Here is a 24,610-nt window from a genome sequence, read left to right as displayed (position 1 = left end):
GTGTGTCTTTTGGTTGTCTGGGAGACTTAAATAAAGGGCGCCATGTACTGGCTGTTGACAGCAAAAGGCCAAAAATATTTATGTTTGTAGTGTTAACAGGAAAAATGAGCAGCTCCAACTGAAAAACTACAAACCTGAAATCTTTATGGCAAATTTTTTTCCATAGATTTTAAAGTTCAACTATTACATAATCATTATACTCTCAGTATGCATGCTGTGTAATTAAAATTAATAAAACGTGATATTTCTTACAACTAAAAGCAAAATAAATGCTTCCACATACATACAGCGCCTCCACCTGTAAACCAGAGACCATGTCTTGTGCATAATATCAATGTCATCTCTGAAATGTCTCCTCTTTTTTTGTCTTAAGGGTCGTGCGATACGAGGTGCCTACAGGTTCCAGGCTGTTATCACCACATTTGAGATGATCCTGGGAGGTTGCCCCGAACTCAACGCCATAGAGTGGCGCTGCGTTATCATCGATGAGGCCCATCGACTCAAGAACAAGAACTGCAAGCTGCTAGAGGGGTTCAAACTCATGAGCCTGGTACGTAAACTATCAGTTTATAGAGAGAATTACACATGTTTCAAGCAGCCTTAGATTAAAACTTAATTTGACCTATTTTGATTGTATATTTGAACTCTTGTCCCCTTCAAGGAGCACAAAGTCCTGCTGACGGGTACTCCTCTCCAGAACACAGTGGAGGAGCTGTTCAGCCTGCTCCACTTCCTGGAACCGGCACGCTTCCCCTCCGAAAACACCTTCATGCAGGAGTTTGGAGACCTCAAGACTGAGGAGCAGGTGAGCCCACAGATATCAGCAGATTGTGTCTTAGTGAACATACAATACCAATAAACACACCGTTTTATTGCATGTCACAAGATCCGGTCAGACAGCGTAGTTTAGACTTTTGGTTCTACACTCTGCACTTTCACCACAAATGTTAAAAGAAAATCATTTTTTAATGTTGCTGAGCTGTATGAAAGGACAGCCAAAGTGACACTTTACACTGATGCTCAGATATAAAGGTTCTGTTGATACAGGTGGAACTGCTAAAGTGGGGCTTTTTCTAACTGGACCACAGTGATATTCTGAACAACACAGATACATGGTGGATAATGATAACAGGTAATGGGGTATTAGGCTACTTATTGTTGGACTGTGCATTGGCACAATTGCTCACATTAAAACGGCTGCTTTCACATCTCCTTCTACATATTGCTGTTTTGCATTTCCTTTATAGCCAGCAGCACTAAAGAGATGCTCAGAGAAAAGACCATTAAAGACCATTAAAACATGATGGAAGTGTGAGGTTGAAAGTTAAAATATCTGGAAGAGCCAGCACTCATCACGTGGTGCTAAATCTAGCAGCCACTGGAAAATCGTAATCCTTTTCATAGTAAAAGTTGCTGGTGCTGTTATGAGACACATTTTCAGCTCACACCACAATTGATGTGAGACGAGGCCCCGTGCAGCATGTGTAATCAACAAAAAGAACGCTGCTTGTGCAAAGCCAGCCCAGTCCTTGGGGTGTAGTAGTAACTAAGCTGGGATGCTGTACTGTAGCAGAAACCTGTGATTTGGGAAATGTGGTTTTGCGCTACATATTCATGTTCAACCAGCTATATATAGCATAAACAATGCGACAATGCCTTTGATATAAAATACTGTACAGACATTCAGTTTAATCTTCAGCGACTCCGCTTTCAGAGCGACATCGAGTGATAGTATGTGTTGCTATGGATTTGCTTCACCGCAAAATATCATTACCGGAGCAATCCGAATGGTGTCCCACTGTGACATTTCTTTACAGAAGCTGTGAATGAAATTGTTTAAAGGCGACTCCTGATGAGTTAACCATACCCCTTTAGCATAGTCATTATTTACATAATATATATGATCTGCTTGTGGTTCTTTGCACCTACATCGCCCATTACAGTTGTGAAACACACATTTCCACATGTGATGGTACAAATTGTCTCTGAGTTGGAACAGAAACTGAATTGCTGTTGTTGTAATTCTTGAATAAGGTTATCAAATATGATGAATAAATCTCAACTCGGTAGTGGAAAACTGATACCGAACAATGTAGTGGCACGGTGAGACTGTTTGTTATAACACATTGCAACTCTGCCCTGCTCCTGCCCACGAGCAGCATTTGTAATCCAATGCGAGTGTAGTGTGCAAGCAGCCGCTGAATGTCTTAACAATAATTGTCTTTGTGGCTCACAGGTACAGAAGCTTCAGGGTATCCTGAAGCCCATGATGCTGCGTCGTTTGAAGGAGGATGTGGAGAAGAAGTTGGCTCCTAAAGAAGAAACCATCATTGAGGTTGAGCTCACCAACATTCAGAAGAAGTACTATCGCGCCATCCTAGAGAAGAATTTCTCTTTCCTGGCTAAAGGAGCTGGCCAAGCAAATATGCCCAATCTGGTTAACACCATGATGGAGCTGAGAAAGTGCTGCAACCATCCCTACCTCATCAAAGGTATGACGGCACTGAAAACCTCACAGTTTGGGAAAATGTAAATAGATTTGTAATTTGTATAGTCAAGGCAAAGCAGCAAAAGGTCTGCAATTCCAGAGTTTCTTTTTTAGTCTTCCAGAGGTGTTATTGGTTCTGTTGAGCAGTTCACTGTAATTTGCTAACTCAGGGACATCAAACTGTGCATATTGCCCAGAGAAATCCATCAGAATCTCAAGAGATTTTGTATATATTTGCATTTTTGTGCTGAGTAGTGTTTTGCCTCTTTATTGAACCAGTGTCAGCAGTACCAAATCTGCAGCACCCTATTTTTTTTTAAAGCATATGCTCTGTAATTATGCCTCATATTTTGTATGTTGCACAGGCACCTTAAAGGTTAACAACACAGATGTGCTCCTAAATGTATTTCTCATGAAGAAAATTGATCTTTAATAATGGACAGTGGACAAATCATACAATCTTCCAATCTAGAAAAAAAAAAAAATCTGCCTTGTGAAGCCCGGGATTGCTGATGTGTCCATGTCTTTGCTACGTTAGGGGCAGAAGAGAAGATCCTTGAGGACTTCAGGGAAGTGCACAGCCCCACTGCCATTGACTTTCACCTGCAGGCTATGGTACAGTCTGCTGGGAAACTGGTCCTTATTGACAAATTGCTGCCTAAGATGAAGGCAGGAGGGCATAAAGTGCTCATCTTCTCCCAGATGGTGCGCTGTCTGGACATCTTGGAAGACTACCTCATTCAGAGAAGGTAAGCTGGTCCAACTATTCAAACTACAACAGACACAGTGCTGCTGCTCAGAAATGTAAAATCACTCTGATTCTCTGGCTGTATCCTGTCAAATCTTTTGCACAGGACTTTAGTTTAGAACAGTGGCTGCATTGCTGAAAATCATCTGACTCATGGTCAGGAACAAGACACCCCAGTTTCTATAGTATTGTCTTTTAGCTTGCAACACATAACAGCCGCTGGCCAGTGAGAGCAGCTGGCAGCAACATTCACAAGTAGAGATGTAGAGCCTGGTGTTTCATCACAACAAATGAGTCAAAACAACACATTTACATCCATCCATCCATTTTCTGCATTTGTTTTTTTCCTGTTCTGTGTCGAAAGGGGCTGGAAAGACAGTGCTTAACAAATTTACTAGACCACCACCCAATGTCAGGTTTATGCCACAGCTAAATCAGCAGCATTGGTAATCATTTTGTAATGTTTCTGTATTGGTTAATGCACCAGTATGTAGAAGCTCTTTAACTGAAATGGTATTTTTAATGCTAAAATATAATTATTATTGTTATCCATGAAATTTCAAATTCATTGTTTTACAAAAAAAATAAATAAATGAAAAAAATAGTAAAACACATTGTTATTTTTTGATTAACACGTCAAATAGCGAGAAACTATTTGGAACTGAACAACAAAAGAAACTGTCGAAAAGTACATAAAAACAATGCCAGCAGGAACGCAAGCTGTTATCAAGGCCAAAGGGAGCCACGCAAAATATTCCGTTTTCTTGGTTATTATGTGTGAAAAAGGACTATTTAGTTGTTTCAGTTTGTTATTTGCCAAACAAATGACAATAACATTTTTAAACACGTTATAAGAAGATTTCTAAAATATTTGTGTTTTCAGGTTTTTAATGACAGGTGGTCTCATAAATCTGTCAAGCTCTGTATACCAGCATGCACTAGACAATACGTAGCGTACACACATAAAACATACATACAGTGTACAGGCGAGCGTTTTAATACCCCGCCTCATGCCTGTGAGACATTTAAAGTGTCCACTTCACTGTAACCTTTGGGCTCCAATTGGCATTTTATGTCCAAACAGATCTCACCATGCCGAACCATTTTAACAAAATATTTTAAAAAAAGAGTCCTTTCATACCATTTTTCAGATGACGACTTGCTATTTTAATCTTTTCTCCAGCACTCTAACTCGATAAGATCTGAGCTCCACCACATGGCTTCAGGTTTGAAGTTCAAAGAACAGCTTTTTCACTCACCAAAAATAACCCATGGGATTTTAGACTTTTTAAAAAATTCTTTTTTAAAACAGAATTAGCCTTTTTTCCTCTTTGTGTCCTGTTCCCCCGCCCACAGAGCACAAGAGCAGCTGATAGGAATGACTGAAAATGATTTGGACTTACATCATAGCCGTAATGCCGCTGTGTACAAACCGAGTCCCAGCTGAGCTACAACACTGCTTTGAGAACTAAAGTATTACGAGCTCTCATCTTGGTTCCCTCTGTGTGTGTCCGGTTCTGTCTCTGTCAGCGGTGTCTTGGGTGAAGCTCAAAAGTCCCATAAAAAGCTATAACTGAGTCAGGGAATCAAGAACATTCAACCAGGCGATCATGGGGAGAGCTTTTCAAGAAGGAATTAGGTTTAGAATTTAATGACATTTAGGAATTTACTAATTACGGATAAGAGTTTGGGTCTCGCTTTCTTATTCTCTTAAGTCTTATTCCTCTGTCTTCTCCACTTCACATTCCTTACTTTGTGGTCTTTCTCTATATCCTTTTATTTTTCTCATGCCTCTGTCTCATCCTTTTTTTTTCTCTCTCTTTCTTCTGGCTTCCCACAAGAAGCTGGAGCAAACCCGAAACCATTGTAAACATGTGAGGTGCTGCGCAGCACAGACCTCAGACAGGGTTCAGCAGCAGGTTACAGAAGCCCTCAGGGCTCCACCGCATTAGACAAGCGGGAGCTTCTGTGAGGTTTCTCTTGAGTGGAAGTGGATTACACCAGGGAGGGCAGAGGGTCAGATTGTGGGAGGGGATGAGAATGGACACATGGACGAAAGAGCAGAACTACTCCTTGTAGAAACAGCTTTATCTTGGAGAATACTGTTTTTCAGGTGTAGAAAGGAAGGAAAACAAAAGAATAGCTTCGGTTCAGTGAAGTTAAGATGTTTATTAAAATCCATCCATTATCTATACACTGCTTAATCTTCATTAGGGTGGCGGGGGGGCTGGAGTCTATCCCAGCCGACTTAGGGCGAAGGCAGGGGACACCCTGGACAGGTCGCCAGTCTATCACAGGATTTTATTAAAATCATATTAAATTTAAACATCACTGACACATGAGATGTTTCAAGGGTAAATAAGCTTATACCTAAAACTCAAGTAAAGCATCTCAGATTAACTTGTAACACTTAATGAGTTATTGTGATATACATGCATCATGGTTCATTCGTTTATGTTGCAGGTACTTGTATGAGCGGATTGACGGACGTGTTCGTGGGAATCTGCGACAGGCTGCTATCGACCGCTTCAGTAAGCCCGACTCAGACCGCTTTGTATTCCTGCTGTGTACAAGAGCTGGTGGCCTTGGGATCAACCTCACCGCAGCAGACACCTGCATCATCTTTGACTCTGACTGGAACCCACAGAACGACCTGCAGGTTGGACTCAGAGACCCACTCAGCAGTACATGGCACATACGGCTGCAGACTTGTACCGATAATGTTTAGGCATTAGAGAAATTTGGCATACCAGGAGTTATTTCTTGTTTGACATCTGTTCATATGAATGTCTGCCAACAAGACTCGTCACCTTGAACCATGCTTTTACTCTGTGTCCAGCAATGAATACAACTGCAAAGCATCATCCGGTATTTTAAGCTTCCTGTTCGTCTGTAGAATCTAATTTTGACCAGTCATTTAAGATCAGGGGTCATTCAAGTCAAAGTGTAGATATTTAAACAGATGCTCCTGTGTAGTGCACATTTCTCAGTTTTTCTCTACTTCACAGGCCCAGGCTCGCTGCCATCGAATCGGTCAGAACAAGGCAGTGAAGGTGTACCGTCTGATCACCAGGAACTCATACGAGCGAGAAATGTTCGATCGCGCCAGCCTCAAGCTGGGCCTGGACAAAGCAGTGTTGCAGAGCATGAGTGGCCGAGATAACAGCCTGGGAGGAGGCACCGGGGGAGGGGTAGGTTTGAGAATTGTCCAAATTGTCTGGAATTGAAATGGGAAATTAAATCATTTAGTCACGTAAATTATGTTCAGGAAATTTTCAAAGATAGGGCTTGTGATAATTACCATCCGTTTCACCGGTTGGTCTTGGATAGATTTAATTATTTCAGCTGTCCCAGCATCAAAATACCACACAAAGAAGCTTTTAAGTTTTATTTTTACTGTAAAAAACTTGATGCTGATTTAAATCCTTTTCACTGTCCATGTTTTCTTCTTGATGTACCCCAGCGTGACCATTAAATCATTTCTAGATCTCTATCCAACCTCTTCTCCAGCTTCTCAGTTTAGCATCATATTGAAAATAGATTAAGTCTGAAAAACTGGAACTAAAAGTACTGATAAGATAAGCACATGAACCCTCTACTACTCTCTAGCTCTCCTGTTAATAAGCAATGTTACTAAAAGACAAAAAAAAGTGTGTTTTATTTCTCCAAATTGTATTTCCAATACGATAAATGTTAACAGTGATATCCCGAGTACTGAAATACATTATAGGAACACTGTAACAGATGGTGAACAACACTAAGATGCCAAGCCAAGAAAAACAACCCTAAAACGTGAAGGTCACTCTTAAAATTTCCACTTGAAGTGTAACCAATCCTATTAGAGTCTAATCTGTTTGTGAGGGAGTGTGTCAACAGTGTGTGAAGTGTGTTGGTGGATGTTGAGCTGCAGTTTGTGTCCTCAGAGAATTATCTAACTATAAGGAGGTTGACGTATTAGCAGTTTTCCACATCTGGTCTGACGGAACATATTTGCATACCAAACAGCTGCTAGGGTTAGATACAGGGCTGCTGATGTTATGATTTTAATAATCCAATGTGTGTGTGTGTGTGTGTGTGTTTGTCTGTGTGCATTTAAAAGGCTATTTCTGTTAGCGCTGTAAAGTTTTGTAGGTGTTTGTTTGTGTCGTGCAATATGTAGTGTTATGTTTGCTACTGTTCCATTTTGCACCAGAAGTCCATTTCATAATCTGTTGGCCAATATCATTTATTTTTTAATGTTGGATCGTTTCTTGACTTTAATGGGATGTTTCTCTTTACCTCTCAGGCTGTACAGCAGCAGCTGTCCAAGAAGGAGATCGAGGATCTGTTGAGACGTGGCGCATATGGGGCCATCATGGATGAAGAGGATGAGGGTGCCAAATTCTGTGAGGAGGACATCGACCAAATCCTTCAGCGCAGGACAAAGACCATCACCATCGAGTCTGAGGGACGGGGATCTACTTTTGCTAAGGTGAGTAAAATAGACAAATACATGTAGTTGTACTCAGTCCTCACAATAGATCTGCATTTTACTTGTCAGCGACTGTCTTGGATTGTTGACTAACACCAGCTCATGGAACAGGCATGCGGGGAATGCCAAATGTGATTATGACTTGATACGATTCTGATGTCTGTCTACAGGCCAGTTTTGTAGCATCTGGAAATCGCACAGACATTTCTCTGGATGACCCTAATTTCTGGGACAAGTGGGCCAAAAAGGCTGACATTGATATGGATATGGTCAATGGCAGAGTAAGTACTGCACTGCAGTGAATAAATGAACAGACACCATAAGCATGCATAGACCCAGAAAGTCGTTGAAGTTCCCTAAAGTCCCTTACAATGTTTGTCCTTCTTCTCCTCCCTCCTACAGAACAGCCTGGTGATAGACACTCCTCGTGTCAGAAAGCAAACGAGGCCGTTCAGTGCCACCAAGGATGAGCTCGCGGAGCTTTCGGAGGGTGAAAGTGACAACGATGAATCCAAACCTAAGCTCAGGCGAAACCATGATCGCCTCAACAGCTACGGCCGAACGGAGTGCTTCAGAGTCGAGAAGAACTTGCTTGTATATGGGTACGATAAATGTAATAGGTTTAGCCTAATACCAGTCTTTGAGTAATATAGTTGGTACTCAACAGAAAACCATCTACAAAATGAAGATTAGGATACATTGAAAAAATATTTGTTGTCTTTTTTCGTTACATTTCAATATCTCTCATTGAATATGTCCAATTACACACAAATAGACAAGGCTATCTAGATTGTAATGACAGCAGTATACCTGTTGTGTTTCACATTAAAATAAGCCTTTAAAGTATATACAGATTCTGCTTTAAATCTCAGCCCACTGTTTCTTCATTTGGCCTTTCCCTTTTGTTTTCTAGATGGGGTCGTTGGAAGGATATTCTCAACCATGGCCGCTTTAAGAAGCAGTTGACTGAGTGGGATGTAGAGTCCATCTGCAGAGCCCTGCTGTCATACTGCCTGGTCCATTACCGTGGAGATGATAAAATCAAGAGCTTCATGTGGGACCTCATCGCCCCGACTGAGGACGGACGCACAAAGGAGCTGCAGAATCACCTGGGTGAGTTTCGGGAAGTCATGGCTACACTGACTGACCTTAACACAACAGGTAGTGGCACACAGAGAAATAATCACATTTCCCGTGCAGCATCATTGACTTTTATCTTTTCCTTCTTTTTTCACTAGGCTTGTCTGCCCCAGTGCCTCGGGGCAGAAAGGGTAAGAAGATGAAAACCCAGTCGAGCTCTTTCGACATCCACAAGGCCGAGTGGCTTAGGAAGCACAACCCAGAGCACATGCTTCAGGACGACGGCTACAAAAAGCACCTGAAACACCACTGCAACAAGTAGGTGTTTCCTTATTCCACTTTATATTGTTCATATTGTACTCCCTGTGCAATTCTACATGCTGAAAAATTTAGCTGATACTTTGGGTTTGCATCATATAAGACAGTTAGATTATGTTCCTCGTAACCACTATACAGGGAATTGATATTCCTAAGTGTCTAAAGCAGCGTTATTTAATGAAAGAGAATTGTAATGTTTTATATTACTTGCTTAAAGTGCACACAGTGACTGTCAATTCTATCTTTTATGGGTGACAATGTGTGTGTACTTGTGTCTGTGTTTAAACCTTTGTGCTACGATAGCAACTGGCAGGTGGTCATTATTCTCTTCTAACAGAGATTGTCTCCATTTATTTTTAATAGAGTGAAGCCTAAGTGTATTGAAAATACAGTTTGCACGTGGCTCAAATGGTAACTGTGGCACTGCCAAGCCACAGTAATTAGGAAGCACTAAAACGTCTATTGGAGCTGACAGTGTACTGATTGATTAACGGACATGCATCATATCGAGGCTAGCTGACTGATAGGAATCTTAGAGTTTCGCCCAGCTAATGGCCATCGTAGATCTCTCTTATTTACAGACAGACAGACAGACAGACAGGGAAACATTGCTGCTATCCAAACACGGGGCGTTGAGATATAAAGCCAAAATGATGGCTGCTTCTTTTTAAAAGGGGGGCTTGTGTCTGTTGCGCTTTGGATGCAGAGCACTGCAGCTTCCATAGAAAGTTCTCCATTGTTTCCTTGTCCAGTAGTGCTGAATCCAGGGATTGTCTGATATGTGACACGCCGGGCAATTGGGGACATGCAGTCAGCAGGGTTTGCTGACTTCTGCGTTTTCACTGCGAGGACCTGGAATGTGACTAGTGGGGGGGGGTGTTCACTGGCTTCCTTAACAGGGCGATAAATGTAGGACACAGCTCCTGCACAGCAATGGAAACTATAGGAAGTAGAAGTAAATGATTCTGAGGGTTACCAAAAAAGTCTTGAAATATCTGACAGGTCAGAGAATTGGATCATAATGGATCCTCACAATGTGAATACTTTCATTCTTTACTAAGCAAATATCAGCAGATTCTTGACTACAAACTCTAGTAAAGAAGTGTCCCTGTGAATATTCTGTCTACTTAGGCATACAGGATGCAGTTTTGAGAAAGCACATAAACATTTCATGGTATTTGTGTGTTTTGAATCAGGCTAACGTCTGTGAGGCTGAGCCAGTATCTCCCTGTTGCACTGGTTTTTTGATAGTGTTTTCTGTGAGCAGACCACGAGGGATTTTTTGCATGCCACTCATGTCAGGCATACTTGGTTTATTTGCTTCTGAAAGACTGCGTACGACTGTGCTGAGATCCTCTGCAGCTTCTCTGAGTGAACCACATCCCTCACATACACACACACACTGACTAACAAAGGCTTGGAAAGGGGGTGATGAAGGGCTGTGCTGACAGGCAGAGGAAGCAGCAGCTGCTCCTGGGCGGGTCCAGTCACACAGGAGGATGGAGGGTGGAGGAGGGAGAGGGAGGAAGTTCAACTCTGATTTAACAGAGCTACAAGTCCAGACTGGTCACGACACACATCCATCACTCCGGCAGACAGGCAGACCTTGGAGCCCTGCAGTTGTTCTTAGTCCTGTCAGTGAATCAAGAAGAGATTTTGGGCTCATTTATAACAATATTTAGCTGAGTTAAAGCAGAAGAAGGATGGAATGCCTGGCATGCTATATTTCAGAACCGAAATCCACAGTTCTTGCAGTGCTCTCGAAAGGAGAGCTGCAGAGAAGCCCTGGCATGAGAGGCCACAGATTTACACCATGAGGGATAAACATGAGTATTAGTGATCATCGTTTTATTATTAAGTGTCTGCGATCCCAAGAAGCAGACAGTGTAGCCGTTTATCTTGACAGGGAATTGTGCGGGTTTGTGTTCTTCTTGTTCCCATGTATGGAACTTTGAGATGAGTCTAAGGCTAATCGTCAGAATGGTAAATGTGTAAAAGGCACTTGGCAGATGTATCATTTGGCACCTCATTCACACAGATATGTTTTCACACAATGGGGTTTAAGTGGTGTCATTCAGAAAAAGTTGGTTGTGTCAGTGTTTGTTCCCCAAATTTGCCAGATCGAGGTGTGGCCGTTCTGTGTCAACTAATTGTAGTCCAGCTGCTAACTTCTGCAATACTCCATTGAGAATTTTGAATCCCAAATCCTTGGAACCCCAGCACTGCATTTTTCCAGCAAACATCATGATGTCAGTTCCCACCACTTCGCTGTGTCTCCGCTCAAAGGCTGCTGCCTGTGATGTGCGATCATGCATCACAGAGTTAATGTCTCCCCTGTGAGTCAGCCTCTCTCTACCTTGTCAGCCTCGACTTCCCAGCCTTCATCTGCTGCCAGAATACAACCACATGACAACTAGAAAGAGACGCTTGTCTGTTCTTTCAGTCCTCGGAGCCGAGTCGTGGAGCTGCTCGTGACTCCCTGTGAGGTCTATACAGTAATGTCAAGTTAAATGATACAGTATTTCACGGTTAATTGATCAGACTTGGTGTGTATGCTGGTCTATGGCCAGTTGTACAATGTGTCCTGCTCTGTGGGACGCCTGACCAGCTAGTGATTTATCGCTGTGTTCTGCTCATAGCTCAGATAAAAATCCTACAAATCAGGAAGGAATTCAGTCATGTTTAACGTGACGTTAAGTGCATGGCAGCGAAAATGATACGACTGTGACCACATAGTCCAGTCTTGAGATTCCTGCTTAACATTTCCCTCATTTGAATTGTGTTCAACAGGTTACTGTGTGTGTGTGTGTGTCTGTGTGTGTGTGTGTTGGTTCTGCTTGCTCAGCGTTTGTGCGTGGTCGGGGCTTTATTGTGACCAGTGGCTTTTCTCTGTGCAGGGTGCTGCTCAGGGTCAGAATGCTCTACTACCTGAAACAAGAGGTGATAGGAAGCCAGGCCCAGACGGTGCTAGATGGCATCGACTCCAGGTGAGCTCAACTTTGACCTCCTCTGACATTACGTTAGGATTCCTGCACTGACAGTTCAAACCATCTCTTCCTGAGGCTGAGATTTTCTACAACTTTCAGCCCCTTGAAACACAGTTACCTACCTAATTTAACAAACGCAGTACATTTCCTAGAACACGGCTTTTCTAGTTATACTTAAAAGTGTAGGCGGCACTTAACCTTCTACACAGTATGGTTTGTTGGATTCTACAGTAGTTGCAGTCGCACAAAGTCAGATGCATCAGTCAGCTTTACTACAACGGCACTGACCTGAGCAGAGATGTTTAATGACAACAGCTGAGTCTCCATTTCGAGGTGAAATAGCCGCCTCATGGGTTTTTTTTTCTCCTTGAGTGGCGAGCGTGTTCATTAGTGTGTGGTATCAACCTGTTGAAGGAAGAAACAGATGATCAGCCAAATTCATAAGAAGGTTATAGAGCGCCACCTGCTGGTGAAAGATGAGATTTAAAAACATTTTTTATTGTACAACGCTTGAACGTGGTTAATCAAAACCACAGTTAACGAGTAGATCACATTTAAGATAAATGAGGCTGAATATTGTGTCACAGTTGTCTTTGTTGCTTCACCATAAAAGTCCTCCTAAGTGTTTGTATTAAGAGCACATTTACACAGTGAAACAAGGAGGTGCTTTTAATTATTACAAATTTTATTTTGCTAATTAGGATATTAGAGAGATCAGCAAGCAAAATAAAATCTAGAAACATCCCTCCCTCTAATATCTTACTAACTTTACTTTTCCTCTACAGTGAGATAAAGATCTGGGTGCCGGAGCCGGACCATTCAGAGCTGCCTGCTCTGTGGTGGGATGCAATCTCGGACAAATGTCTGCTGCTGGGTGTCTATAAGCATGGTAAGAAACTTCAGCTCTTTCTCGGCCTTGTTTCTGTATAAATATATAATCCAAAAATATATATGTAAGATTTAATATGGGGGCTGCAAGGTGGCGCAGTTGGTAGCACTGTTGCCTCGCAGGTTGCCGGTTCGCGTCCCGGTGGGGGCACCGGAATCTTTCTGCGTGGAGTTTGCATGTTCTCCCCGTGCAGCGTGGGTTCTCTCCGGGTTCTCTGGCTTCCTCCCACACAGTCCACACAGTGTTGAGGTTAATTGGTGATTCTAAATTGTCCGTAGGTGTGAATGTGAGTGTGCTTGGTTGTCTGTCTCTAAGTGTAGCCCTGTGATAGACTGGTGACCTGTCCAGGGTGTCTCCTGCCTTCGCCCTGAGTCAGCTGGGATAGACTCCAGCCCCCCGAGACCCTAGTGAGGATTAAGCGGTGTAGAGATAATGGATGGATTTAATATGGGACTGTTTTCAGTGTCTGTGGTCACTTTGCCGAAAGGAAAAAGAATAATCTGTATCTTATATTAAACACTAACAAACGTCTATGTTAGAGTCCCAGTGTTTAAAGTTACTGACTGATCACTTTGTAAAGTGAATACATAAATAACTGTTACTGCTGGTGTCACTTTTTTAGCCTGTTTTTTCCATTGATACCAAGTGATTGTGGGAAACCAAGCAGCTTGTGCATATTTCTTGGTGACTATCTATGAGTTTCCATTCATTCAACTTTGCTAACTTTGGTGTTTGCTTTTCCTCTGTGCCCTCGCAGGTTATGAGAAGTACAACACTATTCGTGCAGACCCTACCCTGTGCTTCCTAGACCGTGTGGGACGACCGGACGACAAAGCCATCGCTGCCGAACAGAGAGGCAATGACTTCATGGATGGGTGGGTACACATCACCAGTCAAGGACCTGATAAATACCGTGTAGCTGTGATTGGCTGGTTTGGACATCTTATAAACTGTCATCTGCAAAAATGACACAAATTTGATGTGTGTGTGTGCAGGGATGTGGATGATCCTGAATACAAGCCTGCTCCAGCCCTGCTGAAGGACGACATGGAGGTAAGGCTTCAAATATGAAAGGAATACGTTGAGGAAACTTTGTTAATTTGATGTAGTTCAATTTGCCATCAAATTACTACGGTCTGGTAACCTTAAATCTCTAGTCCAAGTATAATCCTGCAGCCTTGTCCTTCCATAAACACACACTGTCCTCTTGTGCAGGATGACGCCTCTTCTCCTGGAGACCTGGTTGTCACTGACAATGCTGGAGGTGAGTATTCGGTGTTTGTGAACCACACAGGCAGAAAAAACAGAAAATAAGCAGCATTTAATGATTGTGGGTATTTGAATGTACTTTGATCCAGATGCAGTTCCAGTGACGGAGGGTGAATCTGCCTTCTGGCCCTCCCCCTCAGTGCTCACAGCCAGACTGAGGCGTCTGATCACAGCTTCCCAGCGATACACTAAGAGCCGGCAGATCCTGCACATCCACCAGGCTCAGTCTCAGTCCCAGCAGACCATGATACTGGCTGCCCCACTCTGCCCGCTGCCCCCCACACTCAACGACACCCTCAACCCCAAGATGGCTGCTAAGATTGAACGCCAACAAAGGTCAGAACACACATCACATCAGTGATGGCTGAGAAAGAAATTATTCAAAACATCTGAGATCCACATATGCTTGTTATTGGTATTATTTATATGATTAAGATCTCATTAAACATGTTCTGCTTTCCACAGGTGGACCAGGCGCGAAGAGGCTGACTTCTATCGTGTTGTCTCCACTTTCGGTGTCGTCTTTGACCCAACCCTTGGGCGGTTTGACTGGACCAAGTTCAGGGCCATGGCTCGGCTGCACAAGAAGACTGATGAGAGCCTGCAGAAATACCTGTGTTCTTTCACCGCCATGTGCCGACGGGTGTGTCGACTTCCACCCAAGGAAGGAGGTTAGAAGCCTATTTGCTTATTCACACAAACAAACACACCGACAAACCATGAGTTTGTGTTTCTGTACACCTGCAGTGAAGATGTTTGGAGACCTAAACGACTGCATGGCGGCTCTGAACAGCTGCCTAAAGAGAGTCTTTTAACGATTTGATCATAACAAGAAAATATGCCTCCCCCATGGCTATTTTTTTTAAATATTTTGTTTTTTTATTTTACTGACAAATAACTGCATGCAAACACATTACTTCATCTACTATGTGCCACACTCATTTCTGACTATGTGCTTTTATTTTGGAGCGAGGTCAGTGGCACCTTGGTAAACAAGCTGGCTCAGCAGTACTGAAGTAGACACTGATAAGGTTAATCATTTGCGGAAAGACAAACAGTGTAATGTTCGAGCTACCAGCACAAACAAGTCTTTGGGTTGTACCTGGAGAGAAGCCTCCATGTCCTCACACCTGCTTCGTGTTTTTTTGTTCCAGATTGTGCAGTGGACCCTTCTCTGACCATCCAGCCCATCACAGAGGAGCGAGCGTCGCGAACCCTGTACAGGGTGGAGTTGCTTCGCCAGGTGCGGGAACAAGTCCTTCGACATCAGTTGCTCTATGAGCGCCTGCCGCTGTGCCAGATGAGCTCTGACTTACCTGTCTGGTGGGAAGCTGGTACTCATGACCGTGACCTGCTAATCGGTGCTGCGAAGCACGGCGTCAGCCGCACTGATTACCACATTCTGAGAGACCCTGAGCTCAGCTTTATGGCTGCTCAAAGCAATTACAGCCAAACAAAAGCTGCACAGCAGCAGCAACCGCGTACATCCACCCCACTCCTACACCCTCAGTACCAGGCTGCCAGCTCAATGTTGACGGGCTCTCCTCTGCCCCCACCTGCCCAGAGAGACACAGATCCCTGTGGGATTGTGCCCAAAGTGGAACCAACCTCAGAGGCGGAGGAGGGCAAGGAGAGGCAGGGAGAGAGTTGGAGCCCCCCTCAGGCGCCAGCTACTCCCACAGGTCTGGAAGAGAAGCCTGTTCCAGTGGCAAGAGACAATGAGAGGCAGATGGTGGCAGCACGAACCAAACCCCTCACACCTAACTCCTCAGAGAGGAAACCCAAGAAGGCCAGCAAGAGGGGCCGCAGGGAGGCCAGGCATGGCTCAGTGTCCGACTCAGATGGCTCCTCCTCAAGCTCTTCATCACGCTCCTCTTCCTCTTCTTCATCATCCTCTTCTTCCTCATCACATTCCGGGTCCAGCTCCTCCTCCTCTTCATCATCCTGCTCCTCTGGCTCTTCATCGTCCTCCTCCTCTTCCTCCTCTTCCTCTGATGACAGTGACAGTGAGGGAGAGGAAGGGAAGAAGAAAGGTGAGTGACTGTTACTGTTTTTATTGTGTAGGTTCCAAAAAACTAAAATCTCTTCACGTTTGGTTTGGAGTAAAAGAAGAAAATAGAGTGTACTGTGTTAATGTGAGTCTTCTTGTTTTAATCTGAGAATAGGTCTTTGCACGCCTGAAGGTTTCTGATGTCTGTCTCTGTGTCCTGTCATGTTCTCAGTGCCTGCAGCAACCAGTGTAAAGGGCTTTGATGAGGACAGTGTGGCATCTCTGAGCACAACACAGGATGAGACACAAGACACCCATGTAGCTGAGAATGGCATCGCCAACAACTCCTCTCATCCTTTCCAGGGAGGAGGATACATGCTCGCTGCATCCTACTGGCCAAAGGTGAATTACTGTACATGTGTGCAATCCAGTCTCTGCTGTTGACAGTGCATGGCTTATATATCATCTGAGACATCATTAGTGTTGGTTAGCATTTGTTGTAAGTATGTAGTCACCAAAAAATATATATTTGTCTATGGAGGAGAGCTCTCATGATGTAAGTCATGGAAACAGATCAGTATGTACATTGACAGCAAAATCAACATGTTGTGTTGTTCTTGATTAGGATCGCGTGATTATCAACCGCCTGGACAGCATCTGCCAGGCAGTGCTCAAGGGCAAGTGGCCCGGAACACGTCGGGTCTACGAACCTGGAGGTGCAGTAGCCTCCTTTTACACCACCAAGCTGCTGGACAACGCCAACAGCCTCAGCGAGGACCCCTCTGCCTCACCACAGGGGTCAAAGGTGACCAAGCATGTTGCAGAAAACAAGGAGTTCTCAGTAAAACTGAACGATGTATGTTGATTTCTCCCTTCCTCCCCTCCTCCCTCCGCTTCGCCCTAATCGTAGGACCCTCCCACTTCTGCTGCCATGACCGGTGTTAGCTGCAGTGTTCAGCATGTTTCTCTGGTTTTCTTCCTGCTTTCCTTTGGGTATGATTAGTGGTTTTGACTGCCTGGCAGGAGAAGAGATTAATTTAATAGCAGCCTTCCTCTCTTTTTCCCACACACTCAATTTGAATTGGGCTCTCAGGCTGTGATTACATGAGCACAAATCATTCAGTCATGAGAATATAATAAGGTTCAGTTTGAAGCCTCTCTAGACTGAAGGGGTCTTGCTAATAATCTGATTGAAATGGAGACCTCTGCTGTGGGTGTTCTCTAATATGCTTCTAGGCAACGTGGTGGGTTTGGCAGGCTTCCGATTTGCTTTTATTTATTCCTTTCTTTTATCTTTTTCCAACTCTCATGGTTTTTACCATTGCAGCTCCTCAAACACCTGCTGCCTGTTACCTTCAAAATTGGGACTTTATGTGCTGATAGCAGCTATCTCTTTGGCATGGCTTTCAACTACAGTCCAAACTATGACTAGACTTTACCCACTGCCCTGCTAAGCACTACCCACTGTGTGTCCATGTGTCCCAGTAATACTAACAACAAAACACCTGAACAACATTTGCTGTTATTCTGAGATGAACTTATTTTTAAGATGACTTTATAACACAGATTGCAATTCAGCATACCTAAAGAGCAACACAAACAATACAACAAGTTCACTTTGTGACCCTTAAGTCTAATGATACACAAAGAGAATGCTTCCACATGTAAACACTGATGCAGTAACAGACCCAGTGAACCGATTAAGTCCAGCATTTCTCCTTGTTTGTAGTTCTGTATGTTTGCCCTGTAGCTGTTTTCCTAGACTTGTCTCATGCTGTTGCATCTGTGTACAGCAGGAGGGAGGTCTGAAGCTGACCTTCCAGAAGCAGGGTCTACCTCTGAAGAGGCCCCTGGAGTCTGAGGAAGGCCCCCAGGCCCAGCAGCAGTACCTGGCCCGGCTTCATGAGCTGCAAAGTGCGTCAGACACAGGCCTGGCTGACATCACCAAGCCTCAGTGCAGCTTCCAGACTGGTGTGTTTTTCTTCTTTTTATTGATGCTGTTTTTAAATGCATCAAATACTTATATCTGACATACAGCTCAATACAAATGTCTGAGGACCTGTGCATACAGAGCCTGTCTTCCTTTATCACCACTAGATGGCAGCAAAGCACCATTCTGACATCAGTTTTTTGTGCCTATTGGCTTTGTTTACACAGATAATTATGGAATGGAAAATGTGTGTATTCATTCTGTCTGATATCGGAGTTGTTTGTACATTTAAGTTACAAGTGGTGAAAGTCAGAAAGTGATTGTGCTCACAGTTTTAAGCAAAATTCAAGATGTATGTCGAAGCTTCACTATTTACATCTAGTTAGCATTTAGTGTGAGACGGTAGTTCTCAGCTGAAAGACTGGTCCTTCTGCAGCTCCTCCAGGTCTTACAGGCCAGATGAGGCTGAATGGAGTCCTGGACGGCCAGCCAGTGGTTAAGAGGCGGAGAGGGAGGAGGAAGAACGTGGAGGGAGTGGACCTCCTCTTCATGAACAAGAGTCGAGTCCCTGCTGTTCCTGATCAGGTAAACAGTTCTGTTTTTCTTTTCAGGAGGGACATTAGTCCCAATAGCTGTTCTAACCAAGAAATCAGAAAAAGAACCACACAGAGTGAGCCGTGTGTTATAAGTTGTGATGTATAACATCGTTCTGTGTTCATGTGTTTCCAGATGCCTCCAGGGTGGGGGGGTATTGGCCAGGTGGGCATGGCTGTTCCTGGCTATAGCCAGAGCTCCAGTCAGGTCCCCGGAGACACTGAGACCAGAGTCCCTGTTATCAACCTCAAAGATGGCACCCGGCTTGCCGGGGACGACGCTCCCAGGAGGAAAGACCTGGAACAGTGGCTAAAAGAGCACCCTGGCTTTGTGGCAGACACAGGAGCCTTCATTTGTGTGAGTCCTCCTTTCAGATAGACGCTCAAAGCAGGTTCAGAATGTGGCCGTCAGATAACTCCAACCATCAGGGCAGTGCTTCATTCTAAATTGTAGTCACACTTAAAGGAGTTTTATTTTGCCAGTGCCAATAAGTGTAGAGTCAGTCCCTAGTTACTTATTTTACTGAAACACAGTTGTCTTTCCGTTTCATGTCTAGGGGGTAAATAAAATGCAAATGCAGTTCCACTTCCAGGACGGTCGGCCCAAGCAAAAAAGGCATCGCTGCAGGAACCCCAACAAGATCGATGTCAACAGTCTGACAGGAGAGGAGAGGGTCCAGATCATCAACAGGAGAAACGCACGCAAGGTGTGTGTGTACCTGGTTTTATTTGTGGCTCTGAAACACACAAACTGAGTTGTAGCTTTGTCAATAACTGCTGGACAGACCGTAGGATCCAACTATTACATTGTTAAATTAACATCTCTTAATATAATACAGTTCAGATACTACTGGCAGCTTAAACAGGCTGTAAAACAAGTGAGAACTGAATGATTTGAACTTTATTTGCAGAGGTAGCTGAGCCAGGCCACTGTGTGCTTTCTAAAGGTTGTCTGTTGTGCACTTGGGTTCATGGTTTGTGTTTCCTGTAGGTTGGTGGAGCCTTCGCTCCCCCTTTGAAGGATCTGTGTCGCTTCCTTCAGGAGAACCCTGAGTACGGAGTCCCACCTGAATGGGCTGATGTGGTTAAACAGTCGGTGAGTAGCAAAGTAACACATCCATCACACCTGAACCATCAGTGGATGATGTCACATCAGAAAAGACCAATTTGATGAGTTAATATACAGTCAGCTGCTAATTTATGAGGTACTGCTCACTGAAACGATTGCTATCTAGTACAATGGCAGTAAAATTCACATGTATCATACTGAGAGGTGTTTCTAATATTTTGTCCACTCCATTTATACCAGTGATGTCAGAATAAATAACGACATTTGAACATTATTACCTTCATGAATATATAATTTGTTGTTGACTGCAGTACATTTAGCTCAGTGTACTTAAGCTAGCAGTGATTATGTTTACTACTGTTATCAGACACGCTGTGTATTTGTAATAAACTAATGTGTGCCTGTGCTGTGCAGCTCTGCTAACCCTGCTCATGTTCCCTGTCTTATCCAGGGTTACCTCCCAGAGAGCATGTTCGACAGGATCCTGACGGGGCCCATCGTTCCTGAGGAGGTGAGCCGGCGAGGACGTCGACCTAAGAATCCTTTGGCCAAGGCGGCAGCAGCAGCGGCAGCACCCAACCAAGCAGCCTCTGCCCTGGGGTTGAACCCCCTGCTGGCCAACGGTCTCCTCTCCGGAATGGACCTCACCAGTCTGCAGGCCTTCCAGCAAAACCTCCAGAGTTTACAGTCCCTGCAGCTCACCGCAGGCCTGATGGGGCTGCCGTCCGACGCTAACCTGGCCGCAAGTAACCTCGCTGCCATGTTTCCCATGATGCTGTCTGGCATGGCTGGATTGCCAAACCTGCTCGGAATGAGCAGCTTGCTCGGGAAGTCTGCTCAGGAAGGCGCAGGAGGCTCGGAAGAGAAGACAAAGGGAATCACCAGCGGTGGAACAGGAGAGCCGTCTGCCTCTAAAGCCCCGTCTCACACCTCAGACACCAAAGGAGAAAGGACAGAGGGCTCGAACACGACTCCTTCCTCCACTTCCAGCTCTGCTTCCTCTGCCACCGCCACACAAAGTGCTTCAGCTGCCTCTGCAGCCTCCAGTCACCCACTTTCTCTTAACCCCTTGTTACTCTCCAGTATGCTTTACCCAGGGATGCTTCTCACTCCAGGCCTTAACCTTCCTGTGTCCACCACACAGCCGCAGAGCTCAAACAGTGACCCCACCCTTCCAGCTGCTCCGCCTTCAGCCTCCCAGTCATCAGCGCAGGAGACGGAGCGGCCACAGGCAGAGAAGGATGGAGAGGAGGAGGAGGACGAGGCATTAGAAGAGGCTTTGGATGACGAAGACGAGGAGGAGGAATCCACAGAACAAAAAGACAACAGTGGTCCTGAAGGTTCAGGGAAAGCCGAGTCATCTTCATCAGAATCTGGGAGCTCTTCCTCATCCTCAGACGATTCAGACTCAAGTGATGAGGACTGATTCTATGAATATATAATTATAAATTTATTTATGTATCGCCTAGAAATGTATACATATATTCACATATATATGGATTTTCCAGCACTTATGTTGCGATTTCTTTACATGTAAATACAAGAACTAACTACGATGTTGTGTAATAAAGAATACAAAAATCTAGAAAAAAAACAAAACATAAAAAAACAACAACAAAAAAAAAAAAAACAGCAAAAACTGACCTAAAAGGAACTGAAGTAAAATGTCAATGTTTGTTCACAAGGTACAGTCTTGTTTTGAGACATTTTGCATGTCAGACTTTAGTAGATTTCTGAACTCTGTGAAATTGTACCACGCGATTATGTACAATTGCAACAAAAAAGGCATTATTGTAATTATGTCAGGATTAATTTTATTAAAAAAGTGAAACTACATCAACACGCTCGTTGAGCTGTACTATTAATATATTTTGATTGTCGGGGGTGCGGGGATCGACACTTTGGTTTCTCTTGTAAATATTCAGTACTTTTACAGGTTGGTTGACACTTATGCTTTGCAGATCATACGTTGGATATGTCAGCAATAACTTGGGCAGCTAATGAATGTCACTGAAGCTGTAGATTCTCTTTCTCTGCCATGTTCCACCCCAGTGCACAACTCACACGGCCTCACCAACCTGTCACTTAGCTTCATATCACGTTAAAGAGCTTATTTTTCATTTTGTTCTGTTTGGAAAAAAAAAAAAAAGAATTAATGGGAAGCTCCCTCTTGAATAGTATTATTTTTTTTTTCAATCAAGCAAACTAAAATTCTTGAAAGTTGATTGTGATTTATTTCTGTCGTTTTTTTTTTCTTATCTAATTTTAGAAACTCTTCGTTTTCACCATCACCTTACAAACATGCCACAACATGTTCAAGGCGCACTTTAGCTACCCGCATTAGGCGTACACATTCACTTGCACATGTCTTGATCCAGACTAAAAAGCTCCTCCTGCTGGGGTGATGGAAAACAACCTTCTACTGTGTGCCAAAAAAAACAAAACAAAGAAAAAACAACTGCCCTTTGACCGTTTGTGGTCCTGACAGAGTTGTGGGGTCTCTGGTAGTGGAAGGATTCTTCATGATGGGTATTATTATTACAGCCCCGGCGTATTTGACTGCATCTTACCTCAACTTTGCTAAACTGATTGGCTTCACTGTGCAAATGTACATGTGCATGGGTGCGTTACCTTGCTGTCCACGTACACGACGCCCTCGTCTCTGCTGGAATGTGTGTCTCGGTGGCCTTTTTTGTTTTTGTTTCGTTTTTTTTACTGAGAGCTTCCACTGTGTTTTGCTCGGCTGGGCTGCTCCTCACACCTGGTATCTACAGCTTCCATAACTTTCCAGTCTGAATGTTATGTGTTGGAGGGGAGGGAGGGGAGGGGAGGGGAGGGAGGGGGTTCCTCGCTTCAAATGTGTCTCATTAGAAATTTGAAGGATCTTAAAAGTCCCGTGTTGAGATTATGTGTTGCATGAAAACTTGCTGAACATATGTGGCACAAGCACAAAATAGTTCAAGTCCTGGTTAAAGATTGTAGTGACTGTCGTCGTCTTTGAGGATCACATTTTACGCAGTGCCAGACGGGTTTGCTTACGAAGGGCTTGTGTTGCTTTGCGGGGGGGGTTGTGTGCAGCATTTGTCTCGTTGTGTTTCGCTTCGTCCTCGACTCTGTCCTGCTGACGGACAGAGCTTCAGCTAGATGTAGAAGTGCCCTTATCCTCACTCTCTCATTCGACCGCTCACATCTGTGCTCAGTGTCCTCTGCTTGTGCATTTTCTTCAGCATCCCTGCACATGTCCATTTTAAGCTGTAACCAGGATACACACAAACACTGGGGTTCACTCGAGCCGAAGTACCTTTTTGTAATTCTCTCTAGCACAACAGTGCTCGCTCTAGGACTGCTGTTACACAGTGGACTGTTAGATATACAAATGATTTCCGAGCTGAAGTTCCTGTTTGGGCTGAGGGCGACAGCCCGCTGAATTAACAGTTTAGTTCTTAAATAGTTGTAGCATCGTTCTCTCGTGGGTTCAACCATGAACACAAAGACTGAAGACACGTCTGATTTCTAATGTTGCTTTAAAGTGGTTTTCTTGTATGCCTGTTCTATATAGACCTCGTCATGGGTTTGCTTGCAATGCAATTGCATTTTTTTTATTATTATTATTACTAACAGTACGGTATTTTTCTATGTCTGAGCAATGAACTTAAACATGCCACTGTCATTTTGTATATCTGCACCTCTGCTCTCTTTAAACTTGTAGTGCCCTTATGCAAACACCCAGCCACTGCTACGTCTGCTGTAGGTGACTGATCTAATGACTTTTGCTACTTTTTGTTGCCCCACAGCGATGGGTCGATGAATCGATGACTGTGCTGAGCCTCTTTAGGACACAAATGGGGGGAAAAAAATGTTGACGTAAGATGGGACTTTATTTGCTTTCATTTGCTTTTCTTCTAATTATTATGATTTTCTTTTGGTTGTACTGTGCGAGGACTCCCAACCCACTGCTAGCGCTACAGAAGCGGTGCTGAATCTGGGTTAGACGCAGACACAAGTAAACAATGACCAATATGCAAGAGGAACGACAAAACACACTACTGCTGTACAGGGAGGTTTCCTTTCAGTTTTCATGCTTGTGATCACTGAGACGACAAAACTAGCATCATGGGTTTTGTATTTTGATTTCAAGCTTGATAATATTCTAAATGTCACCCTGGTCAGTTTGTGTCTTTTTTTTTTTTTTTTTCTTTTGTTTTTTTTTTCCTTCTCTATTTCTTTTTCATTGGACAGTTGTAATATTTGCAAGTTGTGCTCTGTGTAGTCAATAATTCTTCATGTAGTGCAGGAAAACACGTCTTAAAAGTCATTTGTAATTTATTGGATTACTTTCTATGAAGTTCTATAGAGGAAATTGAGGTTTAATTATTTTTATTAAACATATTCTTCTGACTATCAATTAAGTGTGCCTTTGCTTTTTGCTTTGACGTTTTTTGGCAGCCGTTTCTTTATATAAAAGCTAAAGGAGTGTTTAATCCATAATGTCTCACAGAGCCTGTTGGTGCCAAGAAATAGTCTGGAAGCCTGATCCACAGGTGTTACTGCTGTGTTCTGGTTTAGCTTTTATGTCTCCTATCTTTTGTTTTAATGATTCTTAAGAACAGAAAAACAGACATATTTACTTATGTTAGACCTGATTCTTTAGTTGGAAGCCCGAGAACAAGCCGGAGAAATCTTCAGTTGTATAATGTATTTATTTCAGTCACAGGTAAAGTGAGGCAGCGCTGGAATTCAGAGGGACAGAGAGGAATCTCATGTCCAGCTGAACTGAG

General features: G+C 43.7%; 1 protein-coding gene across 5 annotated transcripts in view; it reads left to right on the top strand.

The window, feature by feature from the left end:
• chd9 (chromodomain helicase DNA binding protein 9) overlaps positions 1–24,237 on the top strand; it is an 81,372-nt gene extending 57,135 nt beyond the window's left edge. For 2 of the 5 annotated variants that reach the window (XM_008283004.1, XM_008283008.1), the window contains 27 exons: positions 374–550; positions 662–805; positions 2,237–2,492; positions 3,027–3,237; positions 5,700–5,895; positions 6,245–6,427; positions 7,522–7,707; positions 7,878–7,988; positions 8,110–8,309; positions 8,621–8,820; positions 8,946–9,105; positions 12,003–12,092; positions 12,878–12,981; positions 13,739–13,856; positions 13,977–14,034; positions 14,197–14,245; positions 14,340–14,586; positions 14,716–14,921; positions 15,405–16,283; positions 16,473–16,642; positions 16,866–17,096; positions 18,034–18,211; positions 18,607–18,755; positions 18,900–19,121; positions 19,321–19,470; positions 19,755–19,859; positions 20,284–24,237. In XM_008283004.1, the coding sequence (XP_008281226.1) occupies positions 374–550; positions 662–805; positions 2,237–2,492; positions 3,027–3,237; positions 5,700–5,895; positions 6,245–6,427; positions 7,522–7,707; positions 7,878–7,988; positions 8,110–8,309; positions 8,621–8,820; positions 8,946–9,105; positions 12,003–12,092; positions 12,878–12,981; positions 13,739–13,856; positions 13,977–14,034; positions 14,197–14,245; positions 14,340–14,586; positions 14,716–14,921; positions 15,405–16,283; positions 16,473–16,642; positions 16,866–17,096; positions 18,034–18,211; positions 18,607–18,755; positions 18,900–19,121; positions 19,321–19,470; positions 19,755–19,859; positions 20,284–21,258 (5,955 nt within the window). In that variant the 3' untranslated portion in view covers positions 21,259–24,237. The remainder of the gene's footprint in view (positions 1–373; positions 551–661; positions 806–2,236; positions 2,493–3,026; positions 3,238–5,699; positions 5,896–6,244; positions 6,428–7,521; positions 7,708–7,877; positions 7,989–8,109; positions 8,310–8,620; positions 8,821–8,945; positions 9,106–12,002; positions 12,093–12,877; positions 12,982–13,738; positions 13,857–13,976; positions 14,035–14,196; positions 14,246–14,339; positions 14,587–14,715; positions 14,922–15,404; positions 16,284–16,472; positions 16,643–16,865; positions 17,097–18,033; positions 18,212–18,606; positions 18,756–18,899; positions 19,122–19,320; positions 19,471–19,754; positions 19,860–20,283) is intronic. The other 3 variants (XM_008283007.1, XM_008283006.1, XM_008283005.1) reach the window with 3 other exon arrangements.
• Positions 24,238–24,610: the final 373 nt, after the last annotated feature.

The sequence above is a fragment of the Stegastes partitus genome, unplaced genomic scaffold, assembly GCF_000690725.1.
Source record: "Stegastes partitus isolate 25-593 unplaced genomic scaffold, Stegastes_partitus-1.0.2 Scaffold293, whole genome shotgun sequence".
NCBI lineage: Eukaryota > Metazoa > Chordata > Actinopteri > Pomacentridae > Stegastes > Stegastes partitus.
This window is presented reverse-complemented; position numbering and strand designations above follow the sequence as displayed.